We start from the raw sequence: 15,653 nt of genomic DNA, 5'->3' as shown, positions 1-15,653 counted from the left end.
ACATTAACAATTCAAGATTGTTTTGTTGCCACTTGCCACCAGGATGGAGAGATGATGGCAAAAGGTCAGGGACCGGATCCATCAGAAAACGATCGGAATCGGAGAGACTGAGACCCTTACGAATGTGGACGGAGATGGTTGTGGGTTATATATACACAAAATAAATAATATAACATGAATCAGGGCTTTTCAATATTGCCCTCCTGCTCACCAAAATTTACATCTACACAAAATGTCAAATAACAATTAAAGACTATAAAATCATAGTAATCTAATCTATCTCTATCTCCCCCCCACCACCACCACCACCACCGGCAAACCACCACACCGGCCTACTGAATGACATGTACATCACACCAGAAACCCACAACCAGCCCATTTCCCTACAAAACTGTAAGCTGCTTTTTCTACCAAAATCTGAAGCAGCCAGAAACAGATGGCATCCTCCACCCCACAATCGGAATTAAGGTTGCTGCTAAAATAATTATATATACACTCAACAACTGTCATTGCTATTGAGATAACTCTTCAGGCTACATAGGGCCTCGGTGGAAAGGCTGCAGCACCTCAATCTCCGCTGTCGAGGCGGTGACGCCTCCCTCTGGGAGTCCGATTGAGAGAAGCAGACAACAATCACAGTGAGGTTATCAAAGGTGTTGAGGCGGAGAGCCTCCGTGACAAGATCCCTCGCACACTGCTCTGGGTCATCGTGGCGACGTAGGCCGCGACGGACAACACTGACTGCATGCTGGCTTGACATCACATCCCATATGCCATCACAACCAATGATCAGGAATTCATCATCTTCTGTGAGAACCATCTGTCGGAACTCTGGCTCCGCGATGAGTGGTGATGGCGAACCACGAGGGACTTTCATGTCCCAGTCTCCCAGGGCCCGAGTGATAGATAGAACACCATTGAGATACCCATCATCGATATACCCACCCAACTCCTCCACCCGCCTGCGTTCTGATGGGTAAATGGGCTTATGGTCTTGGGACATCTCGATAGCCTCTCCTCCCCGGCAGAGAACTGCTCGGCAGTCACCAGCATTGGCCACTATTAAAAGCCTGCAACAATCACAGACGAAAGTTAGAGACAACAACAAAACCATATCAAACTTCCACCCTCGTGAAGATTGCTTCTTTGTTTTTCACCCAGAATACTATATGGTAAGACTGTTTGCCAACCAAAGACGATCCTAAATGTCTGAACTCCAACTAGCATAGTTCTTCTTTAGGGTTTTGTAGAAGCTTAGTTTCGGATTTATTGCTTCATCATAATATTTGACAATTTCTGAAACTGAAGATGAACGGCAATTTCAGAAATTGAGTGTTTCCCAATTTCTGAGCATATATCAGTTAATGTGGCAGCTGTTTTGTTTTGGAAAACAAAAGCATGCATATTGGCAAACATGCCCCGAGTGTATCAATAGTACAAAAATCATTGTTCTTAGCTCAAACTAACCTTCCAAGTATAAGAGCAGTAAGTGCAGTTGTCCCGGAGGAACTGCTAACAGTACACTCATCTGCCAAAGCAAGATCAGCCAGAAGAAAAGCTTTGCGTACTGAACTTTCAACCTCTTCCGAGAAAACATCATCAGCCTCTGAAGTCTGTGGGAAGTCTGCGTCTTCAAAAAATAATCTCATCGCATTCTTCTTGACATATGTCGCTGCATCAGGGCCTCCATGACCATCAAACACCTGCATTGTACGCCCAATTTCCATAAGTAACAAAAAAAAATCTAATAAAAGGGTCAGATATTATGACAAGGAATAAATACTTACCCCGTAAAATGCACTTGGCTTGGGGCAATGGAAAAGTGACCCCAAATGCGCCGATAGGTCATCAATACGTATATGTTCATCTTCCATAAATCTTCTGGGCCCAATGTCGGCAAAGCTACCTGAACGTATGCTTGGGACAAATTGTATGATGGCCGACTCAAGTGTGACATTTGAAATAGTTTCCAGTGACCTCACATCCTGAAAGAGAACAAGGGAAATATGGAGGTCAAGTTTGGGAACAACTAAAATAGTTGCTTTAATCTTGAACAGAAGTTCTCCTATAAGATCCATGATCTGAACAATAAACAAGGGTCTCAACCGATGGTTCTCTTGCCAACCCATTCAAGGAATCTTGTGGACAGCAGGGAGACTCTAGAACAATAGGCTCCAGGAAAACCGATATTTCTCTCTAGTTGTGATTTACACAAGTTGCTTTTCTCCTCTTCTGGTTTGAGAGTAAGAACCAAAATTACTGATCATCAAGTTCTGACTTCTGAGAGTCAAGAATGCCAGAGAACCATCGGTTGAGACCCTTTCCTTATCACCGAAGATATTAATAGTCTTATTTTGATGTTGTAAGAAATAATTTTGTTACTCTAAAACTGGCTTGATTCTAAAAGATGCAAAACTAGAAGGTTATAGATCTAGATGGTAACTTAAAGATGATTTTTTTTTCCTTTTTTTATCTTCTCAGAAGAAGGTAAGATCTACTCCCCCAACATACGCGTCAGGAATAAAAATAACATTTGTTCCAAAATACAAGCCAAAATTTACTTAGTCACCGAAATATCAGAAACCTACATATATCCGGTTCTACAAGATCTTAATAAGTCGGGATGATACAAACCATGAAATATTTCTCAAGTTTGTAACATACCCTAAAGTTCGTTCCTGCAGAAGGTAAAAGACATGAAATCTTTCTGAATTTTTGAAAACAGCGTAATTATCTCCAAAAGCAGAGGAATAACCATAAAAAAGGTTAAAATCTTTCTCAATTTTATAAAAAACAACTAGTGATTTTAATCATATTCTGTTAAGAAGACCTAATTTTCTCAATCACTCACAAATTGAATAAAGGAATACCACAAAACGGAGAAAAAAAAACCCTAATGATCAGATACACGACACCTCAAAAATAGTCAACGAAAAAATTACTTACCACCTCAGGGCGTGCTATGTCGGTAGAAACCGAATCGGACGCGCGAATTTGGTGAAAAACCGGCGACGACGGGGTCGAGACGTCGACGATGTCTTCAATCTTCTGAGGATTGCTTCCTTTGGCGACGCATCGATACTGAACATCCAGAACCGGGATGGTCTGATGACAAACAAAATCCGCCTCTGCTACCATTTCCGGGCCACGATCATCAGAAAAAAAGGACAACTGATGAAAATCTTCGATGCTCCCCTTCAGGAGAAATCTCGACAGATTGGAAAGTTTTCTTTGCAGAAAATTAGGGTTTTGATGCAAAGAAAATTAAAAATCAAGGTGTGCTTCTTTCAATCAGATAACAAAAAACAAAAATCCTGGATAGATTAGGGCTTCTTCTTCTTCCTTCTCTCCTCTGTTTCTCGCTCTTTCTCGTTGCTTGGTATTTGGTCTCGCGAAGTAAACCTGAGACATTTTTGCTCGAACTGGATTTTATAGTCGCCGTGTTGAGCGTATTGGAAACTGGCTGGCACCTTTGATTTTGCGTTTCTTGACAGACAAATGGATCCATATTATCCGTACGATTAAGCTACTATTTGATCACAACACGGCACTGGCATTAGCGCGTGCCACGTAGCTGTTTATAGGTCGCCGCGTGACCTTCTAAGAAAGGTGACAGTTTTTTCCCCTTGTTGACGAAAATACCCTTAACTGTAACGACCCTGTAGGCTGTAGCTCCTTTGAATTTGACTTTTGCTTCGGAAAAGTTTGGGTATTTACGGTATACGACCACTCCCACCAGTTGCTCGCGTAAAAAGTTGGTTTCGAAGAATGAATGGTTTAGGGGTAATCTTGGAAATACGAATTCTTGCCGAATCCCGAATACCGTGCCGACCATGAGTGGGGTGGGGGGTGGGGGGACTCCTCGTGGCTGTGGGGACCTAAACCAGCTCCGCGTTTCACACTTGCTGGCATCAGTTCTTGCTTTGGGTGACGTATGAGTGAGGAATCCTCCTCATCATTTGACGAAAATATCCCTTTACCTACAATAATTTACAGTTTTTAATTGTCATCATTTTATTACGACAAATAGCTATTTTACTTAACTGCTGAAACAAAACGTAGGTTCTTCAAATACACACAATATAAGGGCTTCGTTAGATAGAAATAATTATTATTAAAATACACTCAATAATAATAATAATAATGTCAATTTTGTCTTTAATGTATATTAAAGTTTACTAACTTTTTATTGATTTACGTTTTGCAATATGTATTTTACATTTATGGGGTGCACCAAGATAAAATTAAATTTCATAAAAAGTTTAAAACCAGCAAAAAGTTAATGTAGGGGTGAAAACGGTGGAACATTTTAAGTTCAACCTGATCATAACGGAGTTTCAAGAGAGATAGAAAAAGAGATGTTTTTTTTGCATGAAAAATTAATTGGAAATATTAAAGCCAAACGAAATCCTGATGTAAAATGTGGTTAATGTGTAGGATCACAAAATCCGACGGGTGGTCTCAATATTTGACCAGAAACTCAAGTGAGGTATATAGGTTATTCACCCTTTGAAATATTCTGCCTTTTGATATTAAAAACAAAAAAAAACAAAATCGTGTTTCTACAATTAAAATGTGACAATTGATAAAAGTGACTTACTTTTCAAGGTTCCATGTCTCAATTATAGAAAAGCATCAATGTTTGTTTATTCACCTATGATTCCTACCCCTTAGCACGAAAATTTAAATAATAAATTGAAGTGGTTGAACTGAATAACTTATTTATTGGTGATTTAATGGGTTAAATTATTATCATGGTTGTGAGTTCTTTAATGGCTAAAATTAGAATTGGATTGATTACTGTTAAAAAAATAATAATTTTTTCTAGTTTTTTTTTTTTTTTCTTCTTTTCAAATTTGGTTCAGAGTGGTCAGTTTAAGGGGTCCGCCCACCCTCTGAACTAGTCAAACCCCCGAAAGCCAATATGACCCTATATGTGTCAATATTTGAACTTTGTGTTAAATACTTATATCATGGTTTTTAAAAACGAACTAGTGACTGAATCGGTAAGGGGTCCAGTTACCGGTTTGAATGGTCCGACTGTTCGACCTGAATGGCGGGCCCATTCTGACAAAAAAATAAAAAATTAGAAAATGGTCAAAACGGTCCGAACGATTTCCAATCAATTCAGCGGTTTGCTGAGCAAAATCAACGATTTTGAGGAAAAAACAATTTTGGAGAAAAATGGAATCAGTTCCTGATTTTTCCGATCCGACCGTCCGATTTTAAAAACAGTGACTTATATTTAAGAATTTTATCTATGAAAAGGGAATACAATAAATAATAATTTAATTCTACCACTTCATTAGTGGATGCACTTTGTTTTGCGCTTAAAGTGGAATTGGAATAGGGGTCAGAAGGCCTCGTTTTGAACAAAGAGGGGTAGGGGGTAGACTGGATCTTCTACCCACAAGACACATAGAGGGTTGTCAATGTTTCTAAAATTCAATACCCGATCCAATTTATCTTTGATTCGGAGGATTTTTTTATATAATTGGATTTCATAATCTGCATTTGGCTAATAATTGGATCGGATGTGAATTTAACCATGTCTCATCCGATTGAAATTCGACTTCAATTATTTTATAATATATATATATATATATATATTATTTATATTAATTAATTATATATAAAAATTTAAAAATAACTATTTTTTATTTTTTAAATTTCTTTCTTTATTTCAAAAAATATTAATCGAAATCCAAATTGAATCCGATAAGATTAAAATCCGATGTTTTCAAATTTGACCAGATTTCGGATCAGAATTGAATTTAAGGATTCATTAATCAAATCAACTTTAGTATTGCTGAATCCAATTCAAATCCAACAGATACATTTCATAGGTTTATATTATCACTGATGGCCAATGATGGGTGATACGTGAGAGGTGCAGTTATGGCGCCTTTCAGTCTTTCTTGAAGGTCTTATTACGAGCAAAAGGCAGACATAAAAAACACCCTCTTAAATTATAAAGTTTAAACTGAATATGAATGTTGTGATTTAATTGCATTTGGAATTTTCAACTTTCTCCGACTAAAGGCCTTGGAGTATTCTCAATCCGTCATGTATGAGATTGAGATGTGCGATTTCAGATCATGGTAGGAATTTTTTTATTGGCGGACGATCCCAATTTAGGCTATAATCCTTGCATTAATATGGATTTTCCCATCAACCGACAACCATCAAATACTACACTATATACACCTTTCTAAATTCGCCACGTGTCTAATATTTTTCTTTCGTTAGATAATCTTTGGTTATTTTAATGGACTGAATGGCGTAAGTGTCAAGCATCTATTTACGTCAGGATGGCCGAGTGGTCTAAGGCGCCAGACTCAAGTTCTGGTCTTCGAAAGAGGGCGTGGGTTCAAATCCCACTTCTGACAGATTATTTTTTAATAATATATCTCCAATTATATTTATCAAATTATAAAATAAATTCACTGGATAATTAAAAAAAAAATCCAAGAAAAAGCATACAGGAAGTTCACAACCACAGAATCGATCGGCCATCATCGCCAATGGGTCGAGCTTCCTTGCAAAGTTGCAAGTTGTTCACTTTGTCTTCGTTTTCTGTTCTTTTTAAATTTGGAATGACAAAGCATGAAAAATTGAGCGACGAAGCTCCCCTATTGACATCCACAGAATAGATTACGGGATCACAATCAATTGAGCTACGAAGCTCGAATCCCCAACTTGTGGGATGCATGTCCAACAAAGTCAACTGAACTAGTAATAGAATACAATATATAGGGTAAAGGGGGCCCAATATATTGAGCCACGAAACTCGATCAAGTTTGACCCGCGGATCGGACCTCGACCAAACCAGAGATTAAGCCAAATTCATCCAAACTTATGGTGTGAACTCCTGCCCCGCGTTAAGCACCTCTGGTACGGGCATGGGGTAATTGAAATGGGGTAATTTGGTTTAACTTGTTTACACACAGACACGTGGAGTGGCTTGATAACTCAGTGACAACTCAACACTTTTCAACACCTCAACAAGCCAAGTTAGCTTGGGCATCTCGAGCACCTCAGCCAAGACCGAGGTCTGAGCAGCTCGTGGTGTCCCAACCTGCTAAGATGCCACATAGCCCTTTTTTAGAAACTAGCTAGTTATCTCTGACCTTTCTAGGATCACAAAGAACCTTATTCTTATCCCGCCCGAATTGATAAAATAGGTTTCACCCCCTTTCCCTCTCTTGGTATGGTGAGTAGTCAGAAGAGTCAGAACTCTGGGGCGCCCCACAATGTCCTACAACACATCCCGATCTTATCTTATATCGGGAGCACAGATGTGAACTCTCAGAACCGTGGTTTGGGATGTACCAAATTCAAATTGACGCCAAATTTGCACGGGACATGTTTACTTAACATGGTCGGTTTGGTAGTCCAACTTTCTCCCATGGTGGGTGGGATCCAATCATTTGCTCTAAATTTGGTGGGTTACAAATTGGATTTCCATGGAAGTACATGACAAGATGCATCCCCACATACCACTTTATTTTTATTTTTTTTTTAACTTCTTTTTTCTAACGAGTAGGATGGTCCGTGGTTCCAGGCCCAAGGTTTTGGCTATTGATTTATAATTCTTACTCTAGTCCTTGGTTTTTGGCCTTTGCATCTGGATGTATGTACATTTGATTTCTGTCGCAACACAGACAAAATCAAAATATAAAGCAATTTGTGGTTTTGGACGTTGAATTTGAAACAGCAGCAGGAGCCAGCAAGATTTCATGTGTGAAGGTAGGCCCCATCCCTAGTGGTAAATTTATCCAGTAATTAAGCTAAAGCAGTGAAAACTGAGTTAAAGATTCCTTTCATCTGTGGTGGGAAAGGAAGATGTGTACGTGTGTTAGACGAGTCATGCACTCCTTGTAATCAAAGTTCACATTTCTGTTCGTATCGGTGGATACTTATCGCATTGATAAACCAAATAATGCATGTTTTGGTGTTTTGATGTGTTCAGAGGTATTTCTAAAGAGTATAACCCCTTTGAATAAATTTTGAAAAAATACAAAAAAAAATGCATATCATCCAAACAACCGATATATGCCATCAAGCATATTGGTAGGTATTTAGCATCAGAGCGTTTCATAAGTATTTTATTTCTATTGATTAGTTTTGGGATTTGAGAAATGAATGGTTCCAAATTGACATTTTTTAAAGGGATAAATTGACTGCACTCTACCTCGGAATTCTGAATTAAACTATAAACCTATAACAATTCAAAATTATAAATACCTTCACTTATAACACTCATACCCGCCAACGAGGTTTTAAAAACTGATCCAGAAATAGAACCGTTTTAGCTACTGGTTTCCGGGTCAGCAGTTCGACCGTCTGGGTCAAATGGTTTAGACGATTCATATTAGAAAAGGCCAAATAGTATATGTGTCATGAGAAACAGAGAAAGTAGGATTGGAGGAGTGGAGAAGAGTATTTTGTTGGCTAAGAAAGAAGAGAAGAATGAAAGAAAGAAGGAGAAAGAAAAAAAAAAAGGCAAAGAAGAAAAAAAAAATGGAAGGAAAGAAAGAGGGAAGGAGGGAAGAAGAAAAAGGAATAGGAGGAGAATGATTCGGCGCTCATCGGCGATAGCGACAACGAGATGGTGACGGCGATGGCGGTAACACAACGCAGATGGTAGATCTCATACGAGTTCTCAAATCTTAGATCTAAGATTGATTTTTCATTTTTTTCTCAGATCTAGATCTGAGATATTCTCTTCTTCTTCTTCTTCTTCTTCTTCTTCTTCTTCATAAATATCAGATCTGAGTTCATGTCTTAGATCTGCAATTTTTCAAACCGCGAACCGTTATCCAGGTCAAACGAATCGATAGTTCGACCACCTGGGTCAGCGGTTTTCTGACCAAATCAACAGTTTTTGATCTAAGAGCGGGTCAAGGGTGAAACAAAACCAGTTACTTGAATGGTTTTCGGGCCGAACGGTCTGATCGTTTGAGTCAACAACGATTTAAAAACATTGCCCACCAGTGATTTGGTATCAATTCCAAGCTGACACCTACCCCAAATGACACAATAACATTAACGGCTATTATTTAATTAAGATAAATTAACATCACTCCACATTAAAATTATAAATTAAACTGCAGACCTATAACAATTCAAAATTATAAATACCTCTACCTATAACACCCACACATGCCCGTAAATTGACATCAATTAGTGATCCTAAATCTTTAAAATGATGTAACACATTAAAATTTGAAAAAACAGACTTTTTTTAATACAATTGCCATTTTAAATATATTATAATATTAAACCAAATCATTTATTATCAACTTCAACTTTATCTCCCAAGTAAAGATAACCCTGGAATTGTGTACAAGTATAAGCATTCAGGGAGTCCAGATGTGCTTGGGGCGTTGGTAATCTTTTCTTTCCGCAACGTCAGGTGGTCGTCCTGGCACAATAACATTAGCGGCTGTTATTTAATTTGGATGGATTACCCCAAAAGAAAAGAATTAGTAATGAAAGAATGAATGGACCATATAAATCCTCCCGTGTTTCAATAATGCAGAGAAAGGCGTGTCCCAATGGTCAATAGAATAGAATACTACCAAAGCCAATCCATCATTGTTGAACTGATCAAACAATATTATTTATATACAATACAATTCTTCATCAAGCAACGTAATCCAACCCAAGAATCAAGGACGCTTTATTTCGATATCATTGTATTAATCTTCTTTCTTACTCGGTTACTCTTCATTCGTTCTATAGTTTTTGGGTTTATTTGACGTGTCTTTTTGGTAGTTCTTTTATTCCGATATCGTTATACTAATTTTTTTTTTTGGGCTCTTTTTAATTTGTTTTATAGTTTTTAAGCCTATTTGATGTATTTTTTCGAAAGATCTTTTAATAGTTCTGACAATTAAAAGATTAAGTTTTTGCATAAAGATCTAAACAGCTTAAAGTATGTTTGGTAGATGCATATATTTCTGTGCATCTTTTCATATTTTTCTGCATGAAAATAAAATACAAAAAACATTAAAGCTTCCCAAAATCAATTCAAAATAATATTTTTTGGCGTTTCAGCTTTTGATAACTAGATCATCCATGTACTAAATAAAAATAAACTGAAAATCAGTCTTTCCAACTTATAAATAACTAAAAGACCACGCGAAAAAATACACCAATTCCGCTTCGTCAATTTTGGCTATTTGGAAGTTTTATATAAATGATACGTTATTTCATACAAGGCAGTAAAAAGGTCACAAACAGAAACAGCCCCAAAGTTTTTTTTTAATCAAGTGGGGTGGGTGGGTAGAATAAAATGCCACCTGGAACGCACCATCCTGATCGATTTCTCGGAGGGTGTTACCTATAAACATGGGGGCACGTGGATCTGCCTAAACCCAAACGAGCAGGGCCTCAGGGAGTGTTGTGGTGTGATAGCTACAATTGAGCTGGCAGATGATGGTTCATGGGTTTTGAGGCCGATCGGTTGAGCAGTCAACTACTGTGGCACCTACCCCCACCTTATTATGGTAGGTCACGACTTCAATGTCGGTATGTATACGAGAACGGGTATCAAACTATCAGTGAGAGTAAAATAATCGCGGCTTGCAACAATCTTCCTCCACCTTTTGCAGCCTTAGATGACTGCAATGGCTGTTTAATAGGTTGTCAGAAGCAATGACAACACCTCACATCGGTCGTTGCAACCACTCAATTTCATTTAGCATTTTACCCAATGGCGTCGGGTGGTATCATTGGTTCTACATCCCGCTATGTTAGAGGTGCAATCAAGATGAAAACTTCATTAAAATTTTATTAGGTTATAATATATAGTATATTCTTATATTGTAATATAATATAAAATATATTTTTATATTTTATAATATATATGAGATTTTCAGTCAAACTTTTTATTGGTGAAACTCGACTAACTAAGCGAGTTTATCTTAATATTTAAACTTGATTAGAGCTCAAATAGAATCGAACTTAATTAAATTTGAGCCCGAACTATTTGATTAGAGTTTAATACATAGGCTTTTAAGTCTCTGGGTTAAGAATAGCTTTTAAAGCCCACTGTACTAGATTTAACAGAGATTATTTCTTTCTTAAGAGGATGGTGCTTGGCAATTCAGCTTCATGATAAGTCTATTCCTCAGTTGATGGTGCCTTTGTCTCAAGTGCAAGAGCAGGTTATGGTGCTGTTTGTTTTGATCTTCAAGGTGGGCTTCAGTTATCTGAATGCTGTGTTCTCTCAGATTACTTGAATCTCATTAGTCTCATGCAAGGTAGGTATAGTTTAGTTTCCTTGGAAGTTCGATCAATTTTAGAGGGGAATGGGACATTGATAGACCCATCCCGCCTGAGCTCTATTGCTATCTTTTGAACCTGTTCAACCAGAACTCTTTCAGTAATTTCCCTGCTGCAAAAAAGAAGCTCTGAGTTGCGAACCTGAGAAAATTGACCCTACTTTGATGTGTTCAGTTGAATGGCACGTGCAAGAGAGAGAGATGATATGCTCATATGCTGGAATCTGGATTTTATTCTCACATCACGTTTCTTGCACCAATCTCACATCACTTGCAGCCACATATCAGGACGTATATGTTGTCATTTATGAGAAGATGTTTCGAATGCATGACTGCAAAGTGCTGTAAAGTTGACGTGAAGAGCAAATCCAGATTTGATGTGAAAATGTTAATTTAGGGATGCAATTTGGACAGGTTGGATTGGATTTAAGGTCAACCAAAACCTAACCCTAAAGCTGCAAACCTTGGGCTTGGGTCTGGCCCAACCCAAGGTTAAGTCCAGGTTTATCAACCCAGCCCAACCTGAACTTAACCCAACACAACTCAGGTTGCACCTGCGCTCAGACTGGGCTTGGGTGGGTTGGTTGGGTTTGAAAGAATTTACGTTTATATTTTTATGAAGCCATCTTTTAATGGGCTTTATGGTTTAACTTAAGAACATATTTGATTAAAAATATGTACAAATTTCATTTACAAATATACATATTCATACTTTATAGTTTATAGATATACACATGTATATATAATTTAAAAAAAAATTGATATTTTGATATAATATAATGTACATATGTGTATTTTTTGGAAAGCCCTGGGTTGGATTGGGCTACTTGAGGCCTCAACCCAACCCAGACCCAAGTTTAAAATGGGCTCAAATTTTCTGGCCCAGGCCCAGCCCCAACCACCAAAAACTTAGGCCCAATCCGTGTCAAAAACTCGGGTTGGGCCGGGCTCGGGTTGGACTGCCCAAGTAGCATGAACAAAATCACGGTTTTGTGCCACCTGTCATTCGTCAACATATGAGGATGGGTGGACCGTGGACGATGTCTTTATAAAATCTGTCGTGGTCTCATTAATGATGACAGCTGACACAGAAATGTGTGAGGTTGGCAGTAGATCCGCATAAATCGGGTAAATTCCTTTCTAGCTGACGTGGAAATTGTTTTTTATTTTCATATCCAGTGGGCCACGAAATCACGAATCAACCAACCTACCATGTTCAGTCCAATTCAGTTAAACAAAAAAAAAAAAAAAAAAAAAAACAATCTACCATGTTCTCGTGTAAAATGAGTAATCTTTTAATGAAGAAAACACAAATATAATTATATATCATCTGCCATTTTGCAAATAACAATATTAAATCTGGAACTTATGAATTTCTTTCGAATATCACTTGTCACACTCACATTTAGGTTAAGAAACCTTCAAACTTTGTATAGGTTTTTCTGTCTTTTCATTCCTTTGTTTACTTTTTCCTCCAAACCTTAGAAATAAGAAAAAAAAAAGGGCATCTGAATCTGTAAATTCATTTATTCACGTAGAAATGTAATTGATTTCAAATTGCATTCAAATACAGAAATCTCAAAATAATTAAACAGATCATTGAAATCCAATTAATCCAACCTTAATTATGGTTTATTCTGATAGATCAGGTACCAACTGTACGTAGGTTTGATAGATAAAGCAAAAGCCAGTAATGCAATACATGGCCAATCAACCTAGTAGAGCTCTACGTACTATGCAATAATCTTCTAAATTTTATTCTCCGGCCAAGTGTTAAAAGGCCTTTATTCAATGACTAGTTGCAGAGTAGTAGTAGTAGCAGCGATCAGGCTTGGTTGGTATCTATGTATTTGTCGCCCAAACCCTTGATTATCTCCTTCGCTTCCTCAATAAAATTCTTTATGATGTCGCCGGCAGGGAGGATCTCCTTGATGAGCCCAACGCCCTGTCCGGCGTACATGACCATGTTCTCCAGCTCACCTGCAGTGGTGGGATTCGCCACTTGTCCGGCAAACCGTCGAAGAACAGTTTCCTGCAGGAATAATTGAGCAATTGAAGATCGATATATCGAACTAATGTTAATTTACTTATATCATCAATTAAGATGTACAATATATATATATATATGACATGATGAATAATAAAATTATATAATTACCCCTCCATGGATGATGGAATAGCCTACGATGGGTTGTTCTTCATTGTTTTCGACAGACTCGGGTGCATTTTTCCACTGTTGATGGAAGGGAGTGTTGAGACACCTCACGGGGGACCTCCAGGTGGCACGATTGTACAGGTCGGTGCGGTCTGTGTCCGCCTCAGTGTAGTGCAGCAACTGTTGCTTGTAGTAATCGTTTGCATATGATTCCTTGGTAGCCACAAACCTGGTATTTTAAATTTTAATTGATCCATCGATCCAGGAATAAGGATTAGTTGAAGTTGAAGTAGTACGTACGTAGCTTCAAATTGAATAACTCAACAATGGAATGAGAAAGATGATAAAAAATGTATGAATTAAATTAAAGCTGTCTTAATTATTAATTACCTGGTTCCCATGCAAATCCCATGAGCACCCAATGACAAGGCAGCAACGTAGCCGCGAGGGTCAGCGATTGAGCCAGCTGCCACCACTGCAATTTCTCTGTCCCCCACCAAATCTACCACTCTTGGAAGCAAAGCTATCAGCCCAACCTATTAATTCATAGCGTTTATTAATTATTTGGGGCCGGTTAGTTGTTTATAACTACGTACATGCTGGATCAATTAATATTAGACAGAGAAGCTAAGCTAAGAGAGAGAGCTAGCGAGAGAGGGAGCATTAATTACAGTGCCAATGATATGTCCTCCTGCTTCCACTCCCTGTACAATAATACAGTCGACCCCTGCTGCAATTGCTTTCTCTGCATCCTTCAATGATCCGATCTACAAGCAATATTTGACATACATATGCATTAATTAATTAGCTTAATTTTACCAATTGCTATATATATGTTCAGCATCAGATTGGGTTAATTAGTTAATAAAGGGTGCGCATTCTATATGTGAATATATAGAACATATATATGTATATACTTGATGCAATATCTTGACACCATGTTTGTGAGCTTCATCAACCATTTCCTTGGTGAAGTCACCCCAGTAGACTTGCATGCATGCAAGCTTCTCGTCAAAAATAGCTTGCACTGTTCGTGTGTTGTCGAATTCTAGCAGAATTCCCGCCCCAAAGGGCTTGTCTGTCAGCTTCCTCGTCTCCGTGATGGCTTTCACCGTCATGTCATAGCTGTTCTGTATACAACATGCAAAACCCCACAACTTAGCATAAGACCAAAGCTGATTATTTATTTTTATCATTTCATATCGATCATCTCTCTTCCCATATGATTGGAAATTAAAACAATTACATATATATATATATATATATATATGCTTTGTCTTTTACTGGATCAAAGACGTTATATATGTTCCAACTTCCATGAAGAAAAAAAAAGGGGGGAGAGAGACGACAAAGTTGATAATGAAGAAGAATGACTTGATACTTACGACCGGGCTAGCCAAGAGGCCGACGCCTCCAGCATTAGCCACAGCGGCGACCAGTTTGGGGCCGGCCACATCAGGACCCATTGGTGCCAACACAATTCCGTTGTCAAACCCAAGGATTCCACCAAAAGCCATATTTGTATTCTCTGCTACGGTTCTCTCTCCAGAATACCCCAAATGCCCAATTAAAGATGATGACGAGAGTAGTAGCTAGTAGTTCTATTACGCTAGCTACTAATTGATTCAGATGGATGCAGATGAGTGAGGAGCTCTCACTGCCTCACCCTCCTATTTGTAGCATTTGGAGCACACACCATGCACAGCTTGTGTCAGAGTGTATGGATGATAGAGATGGCCAAGCCATGCATTAACTCTCGGAATATTTAAAAAATGGATCATTTAATTTTCATCCATTGCCTTATCTCTCTTATTAAAACAACAAATTAAATAAAAAAAGGGAAATATTTTGACTTTGCTTAACACGTAATTAAGAAGAAAGAATAAAAAAAAATATTTGGTGAACGTAACACGTAAGAATTGGAGAGAGAATATATATATGTGTGTGTGCAGAATTGGTGCACGTAACATGTAAGAAATTAAGAAAGAAAAGTCAATTAAAATAGCTCAACAAACAGTAAGGCTTTGGTGAGTACTCAAAGTAAATGTTGATGGTGATGATCCATGAAATTGTAGTTGCATTGCACCGCCCAGCGATTACTCCCCCCATATCCCCACCCACTATATTAAACGATGTTAATAAATTTCCAACACCTGCCAACACCAACATCAACACCAGATGGCTTATTGAAATAGCTGCGCTAATTT

The 15,653-nt window shown here is 38.0% G+C and overlaps 2 protein-coding genes and 1 non-coding gene across 3 annotated transcripts; 1 reads left to right on the top strand and 2 right to left on the bottom strand.

The window, feature by feature from the left end:
• Positions 1 to 125: 125 nt before the first annotated feature.
• LOC148867839 (putative protein phosphatase 2C 2) lies at positions 126 to 3,480 on the bottom strand. The gene is made up of 4 exons (XM_088976976.1): positions 2,947 to 3,480; positions 1,788 to 1,985; positions 1,468 to 1,703; positions 126 to 1,070 (listed from the first exon to the last, which is right to left on the bottom strand). The coding sequence occupies exons 1-4, from the start codon at positions 3,136 to 3,138 to the stop codon at positions 497 to 499; spliced, it is 1,200 nt and encodes a 399-aa protein (XP_088833102.1). The 5' UTR covers positions 3,139 to 3,480; the 3' UTR covers positions 126 to 496.
• Positions 3,481 to 6,305: 2,825 nt separating this feature from the next.
• Positions 6,306 to 6,389, top strand: TRNAL-CAA (transfer RNA leucine (anticodon CAA)). The gene has a single exon. It is a non-coding gene; the product is annotated as a tRNA-Leu (tRNA).
• A 6,404-nt stretch (positions 6,390 to 12,793) lies between these two features.
• Positions 12,794 to 15,100, bottom strand: LOC148867837 (uncharacterized). The gene is made up of 6 exons (XM_088979651.1): positions 14,832 to 15,100; positions 14,364 to 14,576; positions 14,118 to 14,213; positions 13,837 to 13,982; positions 13,450 to 13,675; positions 12,794 to 13,323 (listed from the first exon to the last, which is right to left on the bottom strand). Exons 1-6 carry the CDS (start codon positions 14,961 to 14,963, stop codon positions 13,117 to 13,119), a joined length of 1,020 nt encoding a protein of 339 aa, XP_088835777.1. The 5' UTR covers positions 14,964 to 15,100; the 3' UTR covers positions 12,794 to 13,116.
• Between the last annotated feature and the right edge of the window lie 553 nt (positions 15,101 to 15,653).

The sequence above is a fragment of the Nelumbo lutea genome, chromosome 3 (assembly GCF_056320005.1).
Source record: "Nelumbo lutea isolate HS-2025 chromosome 3, American lotus-T2T, whole genome shotgun sequence".
NCBI classification, from domain to species: domain Eukaryota; kingdom Viridiplantae; phylum Streptophyta; class Magnoliopsida; order Proteales; family Nelumbonaceae; genus Nelumbo; species Nelumbo lutea.
The sequence above is the reverse complement of the archived record's forward strand: the minus strand, read 5'-3'. Positions and strand labels throughout refer to the sequence as shown.

Excerpts from the sequence above, each read along its gene's own strand:
- LOC148867839 (XM_088976976.1), bottom strand. The coding sequence starts at position 3,138 with ATGGTAGCAGAGGCGGATTTTGTTTGTCATCAGACCATCCCGGTTCTG. Across the intron at positions 1,986-2,946 it reads ACATAGCACGCCCTGAGGTG|GATGTGAGGTCACTGGAAAC; the intron begins GTAAGTAATTTT and ends GTTCTCTTTCAG. Across the intron at positions 1,071-1,467 it reads ACTGCTCTTATACTTGGAAG|GCTTTTAATAGTGGCCAATG; the intron begins GTTAGTTTGAGC and ends TGATTGTTGCAG.
- LOC148867837 (XM_088979651.1), bottom strand. The coding sequence starts at position 14,963 with ATGGCTTTTGGTGGAATCCTTGGGTTTGACAACGGAATTGTGTTGGCA. Across the intron at positions 14,214-14,363 it reads GTGTCAAGATATTGCATCAA|ATCGGATCATTGAAGGATGC; the intron begins GTATATACATAT and ends TATTGCTTGTAG. Across the intron at positions 13,676-13,836 it reads GGGATTTGCATGGGAACCAG|GTTTGTGGCTACCAAGGAAT; the intron begins GTAATTAATAAT and ends TTAAAATACCAG.